This window comes from Abramis brama, assembly GCF_963993115.1.
Source record: "Abramis brama genome assembly, chromosome: 12".
Lineage (NCBI taxonomy): Eukaryota > Metazoa > Chordata > Actinopteri > Cypriniformes > Leuciscidae > Abramis > Abramis brama.
In genome coordinates, this window is record NC_139974.1 from 37917104 (window position 1) to 37940044 (window position 22941).

The 22941-nt window shown below is 35.6% G+C and overlaps 1 protein-coding gene across 9 annotated transcripts in view; it reads left to right on the forward strand.

Moving 5' to 3' along the window:
- yrk (Yes-related kinase) overlaps positions 1-21586 on the forward strand; it is a 34332-nt gene extending 12746 nt beyond the window's left edge. For 4 of the 9 annotated variants that reach the window (XM_084131571.1, XM_084131575.1, XM_084131572.1 and 1 more), the window contains exons 2-13: positions 383-419; positions 1621-1875; positions 1963-2065; positions 2262-2360; positions 2446-2549; positions 3704-3853; positions 8086-8250; positions 11222-11401; positions 12076-12152; positions 15039-15192; positions 15439-15570; positions 20013-21586. In XM_084131571.1, the coding sequence (XP_083987697.1) occupies positions 1668-1875; positions 1963-2065; positions 2262-2360; positions 2446-2549; positions 3704-3853; positions 8086-8250; positions 11222-11401; positions 12076-12152; positions 15039-15192; positions 15439-15570; positions 20013-20221 (1581 nt within the window). In that variant the 5' untranslated portion in view covers positions 383-419; positions 1621-1667 and the 3' untranslated portion in view covers positions 20222-21586. Of the gene's footprint in view, positions 1-66; positions 258-382; positions 420-1620; positions 1876-1962; positions 2066-2261; positions 2361-2445; positions 2550-3703; positions 3854-8085; positions 8251-9802; positions 9959-11221; positions 11402-12075; positions 12153-15038; positions 15193-15438; positions 15571-20012 lie in introns of those variants that run through there. The other 5 variants (XM_084131576.1, XM_084131579.1, XM_084131577.1 and 2 more) reach the window with 3 other exon arrangements.
- Positions 21587-22941: the final 1355 nt, after the last annotated feature.

Sequence of the window (22941 nt, forward strand, 5' to 3'; positions counted from 1 at the left end):
GGTGGAGCGATACGTGTTGTGAATGTGTTGCCCGTGTGCAGCTGGACCCTCTCTCTCTCTCAGCAGGAAACGAGGGGGAGGCTTTAGTGGGCCGGACAGGAAACACTCGCAAAACTGGCATCCTGTTGATCCACTGATGGTCAGTCAGATAGAAATACAGGACATGGCTTTATTCAGCCAAAGAGTGGACGTTGCGCACACACGTACATTTTCAAGGGGAATTTTAACTGTGAACTTCCCTTTCTCTAGACAGGAAAGTAAGAGGAAGTAGCGTGAATAAAGTGTTAAGTCACAAAATTAAAAGTCACTTTCTTTCTTTCTTTCTTTCTGTCCGTTACTTATATTTGTATGTTTCTCTCTCTCTCTCTGTCTGTCTTCCCAGGATGTTGGTGTGTATGGAAAGCTGATCTGAGGATCTGGTGAGACGCAAATCTGATAATATTGACTGACTGTTGACTTAAACTCAAATAGTTCATTACATTTACACTCTTACTGAGGGGAACAGAGTAGAGAAACCTCTCAACTTGGACACACTTCATAAATTAAATGCCATCTTCATCATACAGAGAGCACAAAATCAATCTGAACACTTAAGCTAGGGCTTTACGATTTATTAAAATCATGATATTGCTGTTATCTGATCGCACAGACTGCAGTTTAATGAAATAAATACATGCGCTGCTTTTTTTGGAGTGAAGTGCAGCACTGTGTTGTTTTACACGCAAACATCCAGTGTTTTCAGCGGCTCGGATCTCATCTCTGAGTTTATGTGGCTTATGACGTACATTTGGGAACACAACATGCGTTTAGGAAAACAAACCTTCACAAACTTGTGATGAGAAGCAATTATAAACCTGCCATTGTCAACAAAAGAGAAGCTGAAAGGTCTCTCTATGGTTTCGACTGGAAAAAAAAAAGCTCAATGGTTTAACGTTTAATAGCAAGAGCCATAAATATTAGTACTGTAATTGTACTGTAAAATAAAATTATTATAATTATAAAGTTATTTTAAAACTGTTATTTAGAGTGCAATATTACATTTTTTAAATTTGTCTAATATATTTATTGAGATAAAGTAATAATTATTATTACATATAAAAATATTATTATTATTATATAATAAATATAATATATAATCATTTTGGTAAAACTTTACAATAAGGTTTCATTAGTTTATATCTACATGAACTTAGATTAAACAATACTTCTACAGCATTTATTAATCTTATTTAATGTTAATTTTAACATTTACTAATACATTATTAAAATCAAAAATTGTATTTGTCAACATTAGTTAATGCACTGTGAACAAACAATGAATGACTGTATTTTTATTAACCAACATGAACTAAATAGATGTTATTTTGTATCATTTTATTTTCTAATTATTAGTCATATTGATATATATAGCACCACAAAATGATATAGCGCCTTATTTAAATCATATTACAATCATAATTTTTTATTTTGACAGAACGTTTCGATTTTTTTTCTCCAAATCGTGCAGCCCTAACTCAAGTCACACCTTAAAAACGAATGTCATTGCATTAGATATCAAATAGTTTACTGGATACTACTGTCAAATTAATCCCCCTTTATCTTGTTTCTATTGTTTCTAAGCTCTGTTTCCAGGGTGATGAGCTGTGTGCTTTGAAAAATCGAATATTATGGGCTGTGCTTGCTGTAAGCAGAGGAAGGGCAGTAAATCTGTGTCGAATCCCAACTCGTGCGACACAGGCAATGGGATCCAGTCACTAGAGCCCTCCCGATACATCCCCGATCCGACTTTTAACCCATCAACGGGGTTGATCCCGAACTTTAATGATTTTTCAAACGCAGTGCCGGCTCCCTTGTCCCGCCCAGCTGCCATCACAGGTGTGTAAAGTGTCCGTTTCAGTGTTTGATAATGATGATAGTGTTACTTCCCTTTCTGAATACTAATATGTTTGTGTGTTTGTTCAGGAGGAGGTGTGACACTCTTCATAGCCCTCTATGACTATGATGCCCGTACAGAGGATGACCTGAGTTTCCAGAAAGGAGAAAAGTTCCATATTATCAACAACACGTAAGTTCAAACTAGGACAGATAGAAAAATATTCACACAATCCTTTTTGACCACAATTACTAACCATATCTTCCTTTTTTCGCCTTGCTTCTCTCTCTCTGTGGTTCCTCCTGTCCCTCTTTCTGTCTCATTTCCCTTTTTTCCTGGACTTTCTGATATCTCTCTCTCTCTCTCTCTCTCCGTCCTCTGCCCGCAGCGAGGGCGACTGGTGGGAGGCTCGTTCCCTGGACACAGGGAAGTCTGGGTACATTCCCAGTAATTATGTGGCCCCTGTGGACTCCATACAAGCCGAGGAGTGAGTTACACGTAAACATGCACTTTCATGAGGTTACACTCACATTATATACATTTTAAAATACACGTTTTTGTGGTCAAAACAGGTGGTATTTTGGGAAGATGGGCCGGAAAGATGCTGAACGACAGCTATTGGCACAAACTAACCCTAGAGGGACATTCCTAATACGTGAGAGCGAGACAACAAAAGGTAAATGCTTACATTTAGCATTTACATTTCGCTTTCAGTAAGGACTACTAAAGCTTTAAAATTAAAACTGTCAATCAAAAATATATTTGTAGTGTTATGATTTGTGATTAATCTCATATTTTTTGTAGTTAACATTCATTTCCTTTTTGAAGGAAGAAAAAATATATTTGTGTAAGTAGGGAAATATATGTGCATATGCACTAATGTTCAAATGTTTGGGGTCAGCAAGATTATTAATACTTTTGTATAGCATGCAGGGCTTGACATTAATGTTTTTGCTCACCAGCCACTGTGGTTTTTAGGCACTCAGCATTTTCACCGGCCACAATTTTGACATCGCAACCATGTGGGAAAACTGTCATATAGATGTTTTTTATTTTATCTCATAAAATCTGCTAAGACCTGACGCACGGATCCATTATACTGTTACACGTGTTTTCTTCCTCAACTGTTTACGTTCACTTAAAACATAAGTAAATTTAGCATTTACATAAGACTGTATATGCTAAATTTAAAACTTGACTGTGTTTAGACCAGTTTTGACCGGCATTTTGACATTATTTTGTGTGTGATTGACTGTTTAAGTGCAATTAGCAGCGAAAATGTTCTCAATTTAGTACTGAGAGGCGGCTTTATACGCACACTTTGGGTGTGAGCACAAAATCTGCGGGAATGAGTAAAATTATGTACAATGCGTCCAAATACACCGAAATTCAAGCCCTGTTAAAATTAAATGCAATTATCAAATAACAAACACCATCTTGTGTTAGCAATAATTTAAAACGTGTTTAATCACATGCATTAACATTGATAGCCTACATTTAGTGCATATGTCACTTCTTTTAAAGTGCCATTCAAAAAGTACAAAGAAATAAACATGCGAGGAACAAAAAAAAAAAAAGTGTTATAGTTGGTGTTCAATACAGTGGATGTTCTGTAATGCATGTTATTTTAATAATTGCCCGGATGACACAAAAATACAAAAATGCCAATGCACTTATTCATTGCAACTGAAAAGATTATTCTTTTTAGTAATCTCATTATTAATAATTGGTTTGATATCCACTGAATTCATCTCGCCAACCAATTTAAAAACAGAAGGATGTTCAAACCTTTGAAATTGTGTTTAAACGCATCTTTTCACCTCTTTTTAGGAGCGTACTCTTTGTCCATCAGAGACTGGGACGATGCGAAGGGCGAACATGTCAAGCACTATAAGATCAGGAAGCTGGACAATGGCGGTTATTACATCACAACGAGGACACAGTTTGATACCGTCCAGCAGCTGGTGGAGCATTACACAGGTAAGTGCAATACTAGGACACTTCACACACATATAACATACTTTTATTTGAAAAATGTTATTATATATATTTTATTATACAACATATTATATTAAAGAGGTTCTATTATGTAAGGAATAATTGACGACAGGCAGTTGAATTATTAGAAAAATAATGCACACCCGAGGTGGTAATGCGGTCACGACGCGAAGCGGAGTGGCCGTTCACCTCGGGTGTGCATTATTTTTCGAATTATTCAACGGCCTGAAGTCAATTATTCCGCTTATACTACAGTTACCACACCTCGAAACATTGTTCAGATTATGTATTTCAAGACGTTTGTAAAGTTTTTGTCATTAAAACGCTCTTGTATGTAGGACTAATTTCTTACGCATCTAATCCCATGCCTCCGTTGCTAATTCCAAAACGTCATTTTAGAGTTAGTAACGGAGGTTTGAGCCACTGATAGCAGACTAATGCTGGGGACACACGACTAGCTGACACATTCTCTGACTGTTTTCATCGCAGTATATTTTAAACACCGACTTTGAACACAGACTGAATGCGCTGAACACGAGTTTGGACATGATCAGTCATAAGAATCAAATAACATTCATAACCGGCCTTAAAGTGTGTCCCCGGCTTTATGCAGTTATTAATGCAGTTATTAGAGAGAGATGTGCAATAATGAGACAGAAAAGCATGTGCGTCAATATTATTATTTATTTATTAATTCAGTTCGTTTTAATTAATTCGTCCATTCTTTTGTTTCTATTATTGACAGATGACAGTAGACTAGCCAAATAAATGAAACACAAAGCCCTTTTAACAAGTAGGCCAATCAATAATTATTTATTTGTTAAATTATCTGCAATAAAAATCCGTGCTGCAGGACTATCCATTTATTTAGCCTATATTCAGTTTAATTTTCTATTGATTATATAGGACTATATACTTTATTTATTCAAATTAAACTGCATGTTTCCATTGATTGTGAAGCTAGACATTGAAAATTGCAGATCAAGCGCATGGGGCTAAATGTTTTTTCTTGTTATGAATTGTATCCTATTTTCCGTTATTACAGTTGACTACGCGAAGTGATATGGAACTGTAATGCGGTCAAGACCTGCCTGGAACTACTTTAGCTGTGCGTTTCCCTGAAAATAATGCACACCTTAGAACGTTCATCAACCAATCAGATTCAAGCATTCAACGGCCCTGTAGTATAAGCTCATTTAAAGTTTCATGATTTTGTTCATGCGGTCAACTAGAATACATCATTAAATGTTCAAAAAAACTTATTTTTTTTAAACCCGCTTTCCGAAAAGTCTATAGACCCTTTTACAGTTGGTAAACATGGTGACGTATTTGTGTGGCCGGGGCTTAACTGGAGGCAGAAAGATCCTTCTGGCCGCTTCACTAACGCTAGTTTGCAAGTTTTGTTAGCTTGTTTTTTAACGATGACTGGAGAAAATCCGATTTTGTCTTAATGTGCAAGGTCACTCACTGTCCAGGACCGCGATTGTTATTTGCAAAAGTTAATTTTAACGGACGGAACCAGATGACCGTACACGCACAGTCAATGGACGATCTGACAGGATTAACGTTAAAGGGTTAGTTCACCCAAAAATGAAAATTCTGTCAGTAATTACTCACCCTCATGTTGTTCCAACCGCGTAAGACCTTCGTTCATCTTCGGAACATAAATTAAGATATTTTTGATTAAATCTGAGTGCTGGATCACTTCTCCATAGGCTGCTAGGTGACCGAAACTTGCTGGCCCAGAAAAGTTATTAAAGAGATCGTTAATATAGTCCAAGTGACTACAGTGGCTCAATCTTAAGTATATCAAGCAACGAGAATACTTTTTGTGCGCAAAAACAAACAAAAATAACGACTTTATTCCACTATTCATTTCCTTCTCTCTGGGCCTCGTAGTGTTTTTGCGCTGCGCGTCTGTGTTGCACGTCACCACGCATCACACACATGACCAGCGTCGGCCAATAGTGAGCCTACGTGGTGACGTGCAACACAGACGCGCTGCGCAAAAACACTACGAGGCCCAGAGAGAAGGAAATGAATAGTGGAATAAAGTCGTTATTTTTGTTTGTTTTTGCGCACAAAAAGTATTCTTGTCGCTTTATAAACTTAAGATTGAGCCACTGTAGTCACTTGGACTATATTAACGATCTCTTTAATAACTTTTCTGGGCCAGCAAGTTTCGGTCACCTAGCAGCCTATGGAGAAGTGATCCAGCACTCAGATTTCATCAAAAATATCTTAATTTATGTTCCGAAGATGAACGAAGGTCTTACGCGGTTGGAACAACATGAGGGTGAGTAATTACTGACAGAATTTTCATTTTTGGGTGAACTAACCCTTTAACGCTACCTCCGGTTGAGTGGCCTGACTTCTACACCTACCCGATAGAGAAACCGAGGGTAAAGAGAAACTGAGGGCATATATATATATATGTATATGTATATGTGTTTAGATGCCTATAACTATGTGCTGAATGGTCATGTAAAGACTTGTGTGGTACGATCCGCAGTTCTGCCTAGCCAGCGCCAAGACGACGACAGCGTAAAGAGTGACACTACGGTGCAATTTTAATGATATGAATATTTTCTAGAAATAAAAATTCCAGATACAGCATACTCATTTTTCATCGATTCTTGCACCCAACAACACAACAAGATGACATTTAATAATAAAAATAATAATTTAAGCTCCTTATTATGTCGCCGAATCTGTGCTGGTTTGTATTGGCCGCCTCCAGTTTTCTGTTTGTTTTGCCTCCAGCTCGCGCTGTGACGTCGGCGCAAAAGGGGTCTATATTTTGTCTATATTTCTTCAGAAGGAAAGATTGTTTATTGGCTCTACTGTATATGTGGCGTGTTTATATCTACTGCGATTAGAATTATCAACAGGCCAGTTTATTTTTGCCCATCTTTATTTACTCTTTGTGCCCAAATGACTTCTCTGCTTCGACCGAGTGCATCTTTTGTATCGGTTTCTGTTAGTGATCCTACTTACTCAACCTGTCAGTCTTGTGCTATCAGCCTTCCTGTTTCACTGTTATTGTTGAATCTTCAGTCTCTCTCACACACCCACATGCGTGTATGCTCTCATGAGAATACAGCGGTGCTTCTCAGACAGACCACTTCAACAGTTAGACTGAAATTAGACAACCTACTACCCCAAATATGGGGCAAACCACCAGTTACCACTGAACAGTTACTTTCAGTTCTGAGCGCTGAAGACTTTTGTACTCTACATGTTGAAATAGTCCCACTTTTATTCATCCAAATTTTACCAGACTGCTTCTTTCATTTAAATGAACTGGAGTACTACTGGTCACTAGCTAATGCGTTGGAACGTACTCTCAAAATTTTGGGGTCTGTAAGATATTTTTTTTTAAATTAATTATTTATTTTATTTAACAAGGATGCATTAAATTGATCAAAACTGACTGTAAAGGCTTTTACATTTTTACAAAAAAAAAAAAAGTACATTCTTTGAACTGATCATGTGACACTGAAGACTGAAGAAATGATGCTGAAAATCCAGCTTTGCATCACAGGAATAAATTACAATTTACATTTATATTCACATAGATCCAGCTATTTTAAGTTGTAATAATATTTCACAATATTACTGTATTTTTGATCAAATAAATGCACCTTTGGAGAGCAGAAGAGACTTCTTTCAAAAACAGTAAAAAAATCTTACCGACCCCAAACTTTTAAAGAGTACCGTGTAACCGTCAGGTATCTATTGAAGTGAGACTGTAGAAACACTATCATAAATTAAAAAGTCATTTGCTTCTTTTTTATGAGATTATTAATCTATCAATTAATTAATTGCAGTGGGTTTTATTTGTAATTTATAATTAATTTATTTATAAAGGTATTTCCTAATGTAATAATAATTATATAAATATATGATTATATTTATTATTACAAATATATTATTTAAAAGTAAATATATCATTATATTAGAGAATAGTTTAAGATAATACTTATAATCTAAACATCTTTAGCATAATGCTCTCTCCACTGTGTGTCAGTGAGCTCTGGCGCCCTCTGCTGAGTGAACATGTATCACAGGTTTTTCATGCATATATGTGCTTGTGATTCCTTTTAATCTGATTTGTGTATTTGTAAATGTTTGTTTTACATAGCTTGCTATAGCCTGTTGTCTCCTCTCGTTTCTATCCATGTCTTTCTTTTTCTCCGTCCTCTGTCCTTCAGAGCGCGCAGCAGGGCTGTGCTGCCGTTTGATTGGCAGCTGTAGGCGGGGCATGCCTAAACTGGCTGACCTGTCAGTGAAGACTAAGGATGTTTGGGAGATTCCCAGGGAGTCACTTCAGCTCATTAAGAAATTGGGCAATGGCCAGTTTGGTGAAGTGTGGATGGGTAGGAACCACAAAAAGCATGGGAACATGTTGCAGGAGGAAGGGAACAAACCTTGCACGCCTTGCTCGCCCTTGCCTGTGGTACAGTGCCTTGCAAAAATATTAAATTTCTTAAAGGTACAATATGTAACTTTTGGCCCTCTAGCTGTTAAAAAACAAAACTGCATGCATTTTGTGGAAGAACATTGTTTTTGGTTTCGCTTCGGCTGTGTGGATGAATATGGTTATCCTAGTCTGTTCATAAAACATTCACTACTAGACTCAAGAGATTACTTTAGATGGAAAGGATCTCAAGCTGACTAGCTGAAGACGTTACTGTAGCTTTACCCATTATTAGACATGATACTTTCTTGAAAATAAATTCCAGCACAGCGCTACAACAACCATAATGAAATGATTTTCACAATAGATGATGCTTTACACTGAACTCTATGGAAGCTTGTTTCCGCCACAGAGTGAAAAATAAAAAAGGTAATTGCGACTTTTTAATCTCACAATTCTGACTTTTTATCTCAGAATTGCGTGATATAAAGTCGCAATTGTGTGTTAAGTCAAAATTGCGTGATATAAAGTCAGAAATATGAGATATAAACTCGCAACTGTGAGAAATATACTTGAAATTCGGACTTTTTTTCTCAGAATTGCATGTTTATATCTCGCAATTCTGACTTTATAATATGCAATTGGGAGATATAAAGTCAGAATTGCATGATATAAAGTCGCAATTGCGAGAAAAAAAGTCAGAATTCTGACTATAAGACGCAATTGCGACTTTATTTCACGCAATTCTGACTTTATTTCACGCAATTCTGAATTCAGAATTGCAAGATGTAAACTCGCAATTGTGAGATAAAAAGTCGCAATTATCTTTTAAAATGTTTTATTCTGTTGCGGAAACAAGCTTCCATAGAACTCTGTTAGAGAGCTAAATATGGCAATTTATCTGTTCAATAAAATACTCGTGTTGAGTATAATATTCACTTGTTGAGTAATAAAAAAACACCATCTTTGCATTGCTTTTATTTTATTTCATGTACGCAATGTCCAGCGAAAACCATCCCGACTGGTCTAAAATATAAACACTTACAACAGGCGTAATAAAACATAACGTTTTGGAAGGAGGATTGATGATGCATTGACTCATTATTTACATTTTGTTCGTTTTGAACATAAAAAGTTACATATTGTACCTTTTAAAGAGATAGTTCAGCCAAAAATAAAAAATTGTCGTAATTTACTCACAACCATCAAATCGAACCAACCCTGAATATTTTTTTTCTTCTGCAAAACGTAAAAGAAGATTTTGAATAACGTCAGTAACCAAACAGGTTTAGGTACCATTTGACTTTTTTTGTTTGTTTGTTTTTTTGTATGAAAAAATAATTTGCAAGGAACTGTGTAGATGAAAGCGTGGATGTCAGGGAAATAACGTAAGGCTGTGCTGTTTTTGTTCTCTCTCTCTCTCTGGTCCTTCTAACATTGCATGCCACCCTGTTTCCCTCCTTTTCCACCCCCCACCCCCCATTCTCTCTCTCTTTCAACACTCCTAACAGGAAGTAATGATGGTTTATGTTGCTACTTGACTAAAGCCTGTCCAAATGCCACGCCCCAAACACTGGGTTTAGGGCGGGACGCCTGGGAGATCGCCCGGGATACACTGCAGCTCAACAGAAAGTTGGGTCAGGGTTGTTTTGGCGACGTCTGGATGGGTGAGACGGATACGACGGTGTCGATGTCCATGTCAGCATTTGCTAAAGCTACAGCCGGCGTTCCCAAATGATGCATCAGTCTTTGGCACTTTAGCACGTTTTTCCATGCTATTTCGGTCCAGACCATTGCATAGGCCAATCGCCAATGCACTCATAATGACAAGAGAACATGGAAAGGTGTCCTTCTGTGGGCCATTCACAATGCTGAATATCCAAAATGCATAAAGCACAAATGCTGTGATTGACCCTGCTTTGCCAAGCATCAGTCTATGGTTCTGAACTGTCAGCTTATCCTCAAATGCACTACGTCAGCTAAACCCCAATAGCATTTTAGCCATATATCGATGTTCATTGACATTAAAAATGCAACAGCACATTTGACAAACATTGCATATATATATATTAGTGCTGGGCAAAGATTAATCGCGATTAATCGCATCCAAAATAAAAGTTTGTTTTTGCATAATATATGTGTGTGTACTGTGTATAATTATTTTGTATATATAAATACACACATATGCATGTATATATTTAAGATTTTTTATTTATTTATATATAAATTATTTATATATAATATAAATTATGTATAAATGTATATACAGTATATACATGCAAATATTTCTTAAATAAATACATGCATATGTGTGTATTTATATATACAAAATAATTATACACAGTACACACACATATATTATGCAAACACAAACTTTTATTTTGGATGCGATTAGTCTTTGCCCAGCACTATATATATATATGAAGAGTTCAGATGCAAAAGCCTCTAAGTGCCATCTGAAATTTTCTTCTAGAATGATCATTTTTATCATGCTCGTATATTTAAGTTCAGTAATTTCACTTAAATGACAATTAATAGGTAATTTTCATTGCCATTTCAGTGAAATTACTGAACTTAAATATACAAGCTTGATAAAAATGATCATTCTAGAAGAAAATTTCAGATGGCACTTAGAGGCTTTTGCATCTGAACTCTTCATATATATATATATATATATATATATATATATATATATATATATATATATATATATATATATATATATATATGTATATATGTATATATGTATATATGTATGTATATATATAAAAAGTAGTCTGCAGTAATCCAAGCTTCCTGTTGCTTTAGTGTGTGGCCGTATTCCCAGATGCCTCTACATCTGTTTCTCCTTACCCCTTCTCTCATCCCCTTAAACTTTGCCATGTCCAAACACTTCTTCCGACTGTGTCTGACACCATTTCTATGTGTAGGCATGTGGAATGGCACAACTAAAGTTGCGGTGAAAACCCTGAAGCCAGGCACCATGTCTCCGGAGGCCTTCCTGGACGAGGCCCAGATCATGAAGAGGCTCCGGCATGATAAACTGGTACAGCTGTATGCTGTGGTGTCTGAGGAGCCCATCTACATCATCACAGAGTTCATGAGTCAAGGTATATACAGTTATGAGAATGTTGTCTGAGAGAGACAACAGGCCGACATGTTTATATGCACTACCATTCAAAAGTTTGGGGTCTGTAAGATTTGTTAATGTTTGTCTCTTATGCTCATCAAAGTTGCTTTTGTTTGATTTAAAAAAAATACAGTAAAAACTGTTATATTGTGAAATATTATTACAATTTAAAATAACTGGTTTCTATTGTAATATATTGTAAAATGCAATTTATTCCTGTGATCAAAGCTGAATTTTCAGCATCATTACTCCAGTCTTCAGTGTCACATGATCCTTCAGAAATCACTCTAATATGATGATTTGCTGCTCAAGAAATGTGAAAGTTCAGAACAACAGTATTTATTTAAAGTCAAATTCTTTTGTAACATTACAAATGTCTTTAATGTCATGATTTTAAGCATCCTTGCTGAAAATTAAAAAAAAATCTTAATGACCTCCAACTTTTGAATGATAATGTATGTTTTTATATTATATAAATATTTAAAAAAAAAAAAAAAAAAAAAAAATATATATATATATATATATATATATATATATATATATATATATATATATATATATATATATATATATATATATATATATATATATATATATATATATATATATATATATACACACAAACATAAACATTTCTTTGATGCTTCTGTTTAGGAAGCTTGTTGGACTTTTTGAAAGATGGAGATGGCAGAAATTTAAAATTGCCTCAACTCGTGGACATGGCAGCCCAGGTAAAGCTTCTCATTAGTCAACAAATATCTATCAAACATTCATTATCCATTACTGGGACAGTCTTCCTGAAGCAACTTAGTGTTAAAAGGTGGAACCAAGAAGCTGGTGTTCGGTCGAGTGAGCACTATGTAGTGCGATTCTCGAATGATTCACTTGTCAGTCAGTTTATTGAATCAAAAACGTGCAGCATTACCAGAATTGTTCTTTGCATTTCCCATTTCTATATATGGTAACATATCAAGCCATAATAGATCTTCAGATCCTGGATCAGTTAAGTATTAGTATGAAATGTACACCACTGGTGATAAGACACCCAGATATCTCAGTCGTTCTGTACAGGGTTAATCACCCGTGAACCTTTGGATAAGAAAAAAATAAGATGTCTTGAAAAACAAATGTGTCAAGATACGCATTTTTCTGTGTGTTTTTGAGAGCTTGTCTTTATTGAGAACGTGTCCATGCTTATCAGGTTTGGTTTGATTAAAATGAACTGGTGCGATTGCTCTGTTAGTGCGGTTCATTTGAATAAGTGTGAACGCTGTCATCTGAACCCTGGTGACACCAAACAAGTGGACCGAGACGCTGAAAGATGGATCTCACTCCGCTTCCAAACAAACTCTGGTGCGGCTCGAATGAAAATGAACGCAACATGGACCAAAGACATGCAAATGAACCAAAAACGGTGCATAATGTCACAAGATGCGACCCTAAAAAGGACAGATTGCTCAAGCATACCTGTTTTTTCTCGTCATTGTCGCAATGTTGTCCATCACAGTTCGTCTCATCGCAGCAGATCTTCGTTCATGTGTGTGACGGAGGGATTCCTGATGCTGTTTTCACTCCTTTACATATTTAATAAGCTGGTCAAAATACCATCATATGTAGCTACGCACATACAACGAGCGCATTTAGCCCAGAACACACCGTTGTTTTGCTTGTTCGGTAAGTTCCATCGCGAAATATACATAATAAAAGACGACCAATCAGGTTGTGAACATATCCCCATGCCTTTAGGTTCGGTATCTTTAGCTTCGGTGTTAAAATGCCAGTGTGAACGCTGAGCAGACCAGGGGCCTCATTTATAAAACTGTGCGTAGGATCCTTACTAAAAGTGTACGTGCGCCCGAAAGCCAAAATTGGCGTAGGCCTACGCAAAAAAATGTCAGACTTATAAAACCGTTCGTACGCCAGAACCTGCGCAGAATTCACTTTATAAATCCCAGTCAGCGGAAGATTGTGCGCACATGCGTCTCCTCCCCGAAATAACCATATATGGAGCTTACAACGCCTAGTTTTACTATGCAGATCCTCATCTGCATATCATTTGCATATAATTATTCATCCACGTGATAACGTTTAACGGTACAAGACACATTACATTAATAAAAATCAAGTAGTTGCCTATCCTTGCCTTGTTTTTGAATACATAAATCAAATAGTGTAAAATACATTTCAGAGAAAGTTTTTTCTCAATCTTTTCCACTGGCCAATTGTATTTTTAATTGATTTATATTTTTAATGGAAACAGATAGGCCTTGGGCATTATTTGCACGAAACTATTTTCTCAGACAATCTGGTATTATCATGATAAGCAATTATATCTGTGGTTAAAACATTAAAACGCAGCACGCCACAGGAAAAGTGTTCAAAAGCATCGCATCCACAACAAATATTTCTATTGATTGAATATAAAAAATGTTGTAACTTCCCAGTAATGATTTCATGTTTAAGTGTTTAACTCCATAATTTGAATGGCATATTTAATTTAAATGTTTATATCAGAAGTAAAACATAGTTTAAATCATTATTTTATTTATTTAAACTGCGTCAGTTTCACTAAACGGCCCAACGCGCTCGCTGGCGCGGACATTTAAGAAGGGATATGGATATTTGCTTCAAGTGACAGGCTTGGTGAGTGAAATTATATTTGTATTATCTTTCTGTAGATGTTTAATTTTCTTTAGATTTTCTGTCTAAAAAGACACTAATCTCCAGCTCACCATCGGTGTCGCCAAACTGCTCCATCTCCAAAACGTTCGTACGCATGGGTCAGAGTTTGCGTGCAGGTGCGCATATATTCCCGTCAAGTTTGTTTTTATAAATCACAACTTATGCGTCGGAAGTGGCGTACGCCTCTTTCAGGGCCTGTTTTGTGCGTACGCAATGGTTATAAATGAGGCCCCAGGACTAAATGTTTTGGGGTTTTTTTCTCTACAAAACGAACCGACCCATACACAAAATAAATATATTTGAAATATATTTTCAGTATATATTTTGGAATATATGCAAATATTTGAAATTGGCCCAATAAATTCAGAATATTTTTCAATGTATTTGGAATATATGCCACATATATTTTGACACTTTTGGGGACCCATACAGAAAAAAATACATTGAAATATATTCTGAAATATAACAAAAATATATGATGTTAAGTGTGAAATATATATTGGGCCAATTTCAAATATTTGCATATATTCCAAAATATATACTGAAAATATATTTCAAATATATTTCTTTTGTGTATGGGGAAATACAAGTGTGAACACACCCTGAGACATTTTATAAGCTCTTCACGAGTTCTCAGCTGGTAAAAATAGCATCATATGTACGCTTTCAGCCCAGCGCACAGCGTTGTTTAGGATGTTTATAAAGTTCGGTCGCAAAATATATGTCATAAAGGCCTTTTTCTCTGTCTTTAGGTTCTGTGTTTAAAATGACAGTGTGAACGCTAAGCAAACCAGGACTAAATGTAGGCTATCATTTGCTTTTTTGGTCCGGACCAAAAGAAGCAAGAGAACCGATCTATAAGTGTGAACACACCCTAAAACTAATATCAATCTCACTTCTTAAGTGTTGTGATGAAAGTGCTTTCTTTCCTCTAGATCGCTGGGGGCATGGCGTATATCGAGCGGATGAACTACATCCACAGAGACCTGAGAGCCGCCAATATCCTGGTTGGAGAGGGTCTGGTCTGTAAGATTGCAGATTTCGGACTGGCTAGACTCATTGAGGACAACGAGTACACAGCTAGACAAGGTCACTGACAATCTATGATCTTGAGTTTCATGCTTTATTTGATACTATCAAATGTTATCTCTTCTTTGCCCTTCACTCAATATCATTCCTGCTCATTCTGTTCTGATACTCATTTTACTGCAGTACAATTTTCATCTTTCATTTCTCGATTTTGCTGCATCTCAGTCCTTTGGTTCAATGCTTTCCATTTAATCTAATCATTATTAAATGTGCGCTGAACTGATCGTCTCAATCCTCATATTATAGGAGCAAAGTTTCCGATAAAGTGGACCGCCCCAGAGGCTGCTCTGTATGGGAAATTTACCATCAAATCAGATGTGTGGTCTTTTGGCATCCTGTTGACTGAGCTCATCACCAAGGGCCGAGTGCCTTACCCAGGTGCGTTTATACACACCGGCTGTTGCCGCTTATCTTAATTTGCTTTTTTTCTTTTGTACACTGGCAGAATGAGCTAAAATAAAAGTAAATGAATACTTGGGAATTTTTACAAATGCTGTTAACTTTAATGTGTGGGTTTTTTTATTTTTTATTTGAATTTTAAATTCAAAACAGTGTTTTTTAGAACATTGTTACCCAGTGCATTTATATAGTAGTGTTTAAAAAAATTGTAGTCATAAAAAGCTTTTGTTAAAAAGACTGCAAAAAAGTCATATAAAGTCAATAAAAAATAAATAAAACAAAATAATTTGTTGTCCAAAATGTACACTACTGTTAAAACTTGTTTGTTTTTGAAAGAAGTGTCTTATATTTTATATATTTGAAATATATTTAAAAATGTAATTTATTCCTGTGATCAAAGCTGAATTTTCAGCATCATTACTCCAGTCTTCAGTGTCACATGATCCTTCAGAAATCATTCTAATATGCTGAGGAATGTTGAAAATACTTGTGTTGCTTAGTGTTTTTGAGGAAACTGTAATTAATTTTTTCAGGATTCTTTGATGAATAGAAAGTTTTAAAAACATGGCAGATGTGCACAACCAACGGTTAAGTAGAGAGGTTTAGATAAAGGGGTTTGAGTGATTTAATAATAAATATTTAACCTGATAAAAATATTTATGTAATGTTATCCGTGGTATATTTCATCTGTATATTTTTTTTTATAAAGATCCATTTGGCCGTTAACTTTTAAATGCATCACTATGCAAAAATAAAGGTTCTCCGCATGAAAGAAAGACCCATAACTGGCAGATCAACATTTCTCTCCAATACGGTAGAAAATTAAATTAAATGAGATGTGGAGGATGTTAACTGTGACGATATGATTGACAGGGCAGTTTACGGTGACAGGATGCGCATAACTATGCGTTATGATGTGAAAGTATATCCCAAAGCTTCTGCTACACTCTCAAAAGTATGTACTTTTTCTTCACCCTAAGAGTACACACTTTTAGGTCGTGTAGTATAAGTAGGCGAATTGGGAAGCAATCCAGAGGTGGACAGTAACAAAGTACATTTACTTAGGTACTGTACTTAAGTACACTTTTTGAGTATCTGTACTTTACTTGAGTATTTTTTTTTTTTCTGGAAACTTTTTACTTTAACTTCACTACATTTCTGTCAAGGTCCTTGACAGACTGTCAGTCAGGGGATGATTTTGGTTTGTAAATGAAAGTCGGGTTGACGTCAAAGCCAAAAAACTTTAAATGCACTATTTGAGGGAACAGCCATTTGGGTGTACGAAACCATTGTGGACGTTATTGAGTGCACTTATTCAATCTCACCACTGGAACTGTGTTCTAGAAATAAATGTTATATATGAGGGTAGGAAGGCATAGATTCAGAGGCATAAGGCAACAATGCAACAATAATAAAACAATGCATTGACATTTACTTTTTATTTTTGATACGAGTACTTATGTCCCATACAGAAAAAAAAAAATTTGAAATATATTTTAAAGTGTCAAAAATATATGTGGCATATATTCCAAATACATTGAAATATATTTGCATTGTTGTTCACTTATATTTATCATTTTGAAATATATTCTGAAATATAACAAAAATATATGATGTTAAGTGTGAAATATATTTACATTTATTACAGTGGTGGAATGTAACGAAGTAAAAATACTTCGTTACTTTACTTAAGTAAATTTTTCATGTATCTGTACTTTACTTAAGTAGAATCAATAGTGCATACTTTTGACTTTTACTTTGTTACTTTTTGCAGCAATTATTATACTTTCTACTCTACTACATTTCTACAACGTTTCGTTACATTTTCGTTACATTTTCTGATCAGTTTTCTTTTTCCCCTTGCCAAAACAGGGATTGAAAAACATCTCCATGTTTTCGGTGCTGACGCGTTCATGTAGGCTAACATGTAACTGTGGCGCTGCCAATAAAGCACCTAAAAGCTGTCACAAAGAACCGGCAAAAGTAATGATTATGAATATGTAAAATATAGCCTAACAAGGAGACATTTTAATTGATGCTGACGGGCGATCTTTGCAGTGACCTCGCCAGAGAGAAATGCACATTTCATACGGATTACATGCAGAGAACAGTCAGTCAGTCAGTTTTCTTTCGTTTTGAATTGTTCTGTTTAAAAGTAGGCCTACACATTTCAAGCTTTCTATATATATATATATATATATATATATATATATATATATATATATATATATATATATATGTCTCAGGTCTGTGAGGCAAGTACAGACCTGAGTTTCAGTTCATGAGTCACTTTCACCAGTTCACGCGCCTGCGCCTCCGTGTCCTGATCTATTTTCTGCTAAATTTACTTATTTATAAAATCCAGGCAGTTGGTGGATGAAACATTGATTAAAATTAAGATACAATTAATACGAAACGAAATTCACTTTAAAGAAGGGCTTTTAAGGTCTCTGTGAATGTTTAAAAGCAGTATTTTAGTACCGCTTTCAGAGCGCTCACGTGCCTAACGGAGAACTGACACGTCCGTAACATTGTTTTTTTCCTCATAAATGTGAACACAAAAAAGTAAAATGAATATTTTATGTTCTGTGGAGAGCCAACCCTTCTTCATCCGGTGGGTATATTACTTTTGGTTTGCACAGTGAAATTCACAGAATTACTAAAATATTTTGCCACCTAAAAGTTAAAGATTTTTTTTTGTCACGTCCTATACGGATTTATATTTCCCTCATATTAAATATAAAACGCATGTGTCTGTAGACTAGTATTTTTCTAATGTCTGGACTTTTTTATTAAGGGAGTATGGGGAGTATGGATCTATAAACAGTTTCAATTGGTAGCCTATTTGAGAATTTACATTTCAAGTTTTACATTTCAAGTTTTTACTGCAATTGTCACGTCCATAACACTGGGATTACCCAATTTTAAAGAATTTATCTAGGTCTACGTATTGTATAATGTTAATTTCAAATAAGGGGTGTGTCGCGATTCTGCCTTCTCACACCGCGACACAGGTTCGTGGATCCGAGTGTCGCGATGTCGGTTTCATATTGCATATTGTTACAGCCCTAATTATTAGAATATAGACATTAAGAGAATAAATTGTTATGAAAGTACTTTTACTTTTAATACTTAAAGTACATTTAAAATCAGGTACTTTTTACTTTTTACTTAAGTAGGGTTTTCATTGTGGTACTTTTACTTTTACTAAAGTAAATATGTCTCTGGTTATTTGTACTTTTACTTAAGTACTGAGATTCAGTACTTCCTCCACCACTGCATTTATAACATGTAATGTAAAATATATGACAAAATATATGGTCATAAAATGTTTAGCTTGCTAAAGAAGGGTTGAAAATGTATTTTGATCATAGTAATTCATCTACCTTTTCCCCTATACACAACAGTAGGCTACCATATTTCACTACTGTATTATGACACAGCTATAATAAATACTGTACTTACATTTAAATGACTGCAATGTAAAATGACAGATAGTTGCTTTCCTAGGACTATTAGGCCATATTAGGTGGCACGTACCTAACACTAAGTGCAATTATTAGATTTATTGTTGTGTTTTATTGACATCTTTCCTGAAGTCATTTAAATATTGAAAATATGCACAATATTTATGATGCAAGTATAACAGTGACACTCCAACAGTGAAGTGCACTTAAACAATAGATAGAACTCAGTGTCTAACACTGCTTACACGCACTATTAAATAACTGTATTCAATTCTGTAAAAATAGGGAAAAAAACTCTGCATTCTGTGTGTTATTTCCTACATAAAATTGTCATTTTAGGCCAATAAAGTCAGTAAAGGGGCAGCCGTGGCCTACTGGTTAGGGCTTCGGGCTTCGGGCTTGTAACTGAAGGGTTGCCAGTTCGATCCCCGACCAGGAGGACAAATGTGGGCGGGGGAAGTGGTGGAGCACATGCCCACATCCACGGCTGAAGTGGTCTATCTAAAAAAATAAACTGAAAATGTGTTGTTTGTTTGTGAAAATGTTAACTTTTTAAATTTCAAAATATATTTCAAATGAAACAATTTGCAAAAGTTAAAACATATATGAACATATATGTTGTTAGTAAATATATTGACATATAAATATATTCACATATTTAACTAAAATATATTTGCAAAAAAATATATTTACAACTAAAATATATTTATTGGGCCAATTTCGAATATTTGCATATATTCTGAAAATATATTTCAAATATATTTCTTTTGTGTATGGGGTACTTTAAGTAAAAATCGGTCTTTACAACTTTTACTTGTAACGGAGTAATATTTGACCAGTTTATCTGTACTTTCACTCAAGTAAGGAAGTTGTATACTTTGTCCACCTCTGTAAAAAATCATACTAGTCTCGTAGTATATATAATTCTCTTTCTATGTGTGTGGATTTGTGCAGGGATGAACAACAGAGAGGTGCTGGAGCAGGTGGAGCGTGGGTATCGCATGCCGAGTCCTCAGGGCTGCCCGGCTTCACTGCACGAGCTGATGGTCCAGTGCTGGAGGAAGGACCCGGACGAGAGACACACCTTCGAGTACCTGCAGGGCTTCCTGGAGGACTACTTTACTGCTACTGAACCCCAATACCAGCCTGGAGAGAACCTGTGATAGACGCATACGCTGTATTAGCTAAATATATCCTTCAGGAAAGATGCGATTGCCTTTACTTTCTATCACAATACCTCCAAAAACTGCTGCACTGATGCACGGCACCTCGATCACAGGCTCTGAACATGCAATCGCTCATCTTGTGGTGTAGCGTGAGAGCTTCAAACTAAAAATGCTTTCCAAGATACTGCTCTCAGACAGCAAGATGGGTCACTTTTTTTTGAAGTTATAACAATGGGCAATGCTAATGTTGGTTCTTTTTTAACTTTAACCCCCGGTTTCACAGACAAGGCTTAAGCCTAGACTAAAATGCATGTTTAAAGGGTGTTTTAACTGAAAGCATATCTTAAAACATGTCAGTGCCATTGTTTTGTCTCGAGATGCACATCAGTATAAAAGTTTATAAAAGCTTCTTTACTGTCCTAATTGAACTAAGGCCTAATCCTGGCTTAATCTAAACCCTGTCTGTGAAACCAGGCCTATAAATGTGACAGCACATATTATTACAGCTTATTACATATTTTTGTTTAGGCAATAGCAAATAGTTACCTATTTAATCATATGAATACCTGCCTGTTTCACTATATCCACCGCTGTATTTGAATGCTCTATCTCAAGTCATTTCTAATGAGTTATTCTGGACAACAGAAGATTTTGCTCCGATATAAAACAGAAAATCTCTACTGGACATTCGGCAGTAATCCGGATAACTGAGATTTTTCACACAGCTATCTTGTCGGTGGTGTGTTTTGTGATGAATGACAGAGAAAGCTCTTCCAGCTCCTGAATGAGCGTTTTTGAATGTAACAATTCAGTCTTTCTTTCTTTTTCTTTTTTTTTTTGTTGCCAAAAAAAGGAACCTAAATACAAAGGTCTTGATATGCAGAAGTCAAAAATGAAATCTTGGAATTACAGATTGTGTGTCCATCTGAAAACAGTTTGAAATGCTCTTGCTTTTGTTTCTCTAGGCTGTGTTCATTTATCCAGTCATGTTATTGCTTTATAATAATCTTTTTTGTTTAATTTTGAAGTTTAACAGTCTTGTATTATCTTATTAGAGAGCAGTTCTGTTGTTTTATGGTGGCTTTAAAGACGCAGTATCGACGTCGGCATTCGAAAAGACTTCCTTCAGAGCCGTCCTTTTAAAATGAGAAGAAAAACTACTGTTTTTATTGTTTTGTTTCCTGCATTTTATACTGTATTTTACATCATATCTCTGTGATTTGGTTCATAATTTAAGTGGATATCAAACCTGTGCCTTTATTCAGGGTCAGTGATGTTCTACTGTATTCCTGAAGTGAAGAATGTGTATTACAGTTATGTAATGTTCGTGCCATTTTATTATACTTAGCTTACTGAACTGAACCCATGTGTCTAACATGCTTTTTTTACTTGACGTCCACACTCACACACTTTTGCAGGATGCTTTCTCATCACAGCTGCTCTTTTGATCAGTAAAAGATCTCGATCCAAACACCCACGATATCTTATTCCTGAATGACAAGGATTCGGCTGTCTAGAGCAGTTATCGTTTATATGTATGAAACAGTATGAAATAATAATTCAAATGATCTCAGAAGTACTGGGATAAAGGCTTATAGGTCGGGTAAACACTACAGTAGCAATCGTTACACCAGTAGGTGGCGACAAATGACTGTGAATGGATTTGTCATTGAATCATTTATTCAAGAGATTCATTTAAAATGCTGATTCATAGGCTGTCTGAAATCATATACTCTCTTGAGTTGGTACTTATTCTAAATAAGTAATTACTCCTCGACCGCTAAAAAAGTATGTGCTATATAGTATTAGTGTGTAGAATGAATGTAATCCGGATGTACTACATGCGCCATGTTGTCATTATCATGTGACCTACGCCGTCAGTTGCGTAGGTCACATGATATATTTTTGCAGTGTTTCTTCAGCAGAACACTCAAAAACGCATTAAATAACAGTACAACCAACTGAAGAGAGGTATGTCTATCCCTCACAGCCTCGCTTTCATTCCTGTTAAAAATCAAAGATGGTGCTGCTGTGAATAAGGTCTATGAAGATTGCGTAAATTACATTGTTACACCAGTAGGTGGCGACAAGTGACAATGGATTTGCACTGAATCATTCACTCAAAAGATTTGTTTAAAAATGCTGATTCATAGGCTGTGTCTGAAATCGTATACTCTCTAGAGTAAGTACTTATAGTATATAGTATGAGTGTGTGTAGTATGAACATAATCTGGAAGTATTACATTCGCCATGTTGTCATTGTCATGTGACCTACCAGCATCAGTTGCGTCACTTCACTGTCATTCACAAATCCTCTCCTGTGGCCTTATGGGATAGTAAAGTGTCCATCGTATGCACACTTCAGAATCTCACCGGAAGTAGTAGGTCATCCGGCCAGTATGTGACAATGATCCGGGTACTTTTTCCCTACTCTTTTATGAGTGCTGTGAATTCGGACATACTAATTGTCACATACTGTTTTTCGCCTACTATATAGTAGGGAAGTATGTGATTTAGGATGTAGCCATCTGAGTCATTCTTTCAAACTTTTTTTTTTTTTTTAAATAATTAATTCAAATTAAATATTTTAAAAAGACTGCAGCAAGTAGCATTTTGTCCAAACCTGACAAATGACGTTATTTTGTTTAGGTGTCTAACCTATTCAGAATCGTAGGAGAATCGTAATCTCTATTTTAAACAGATCGTGATTCTCAGTT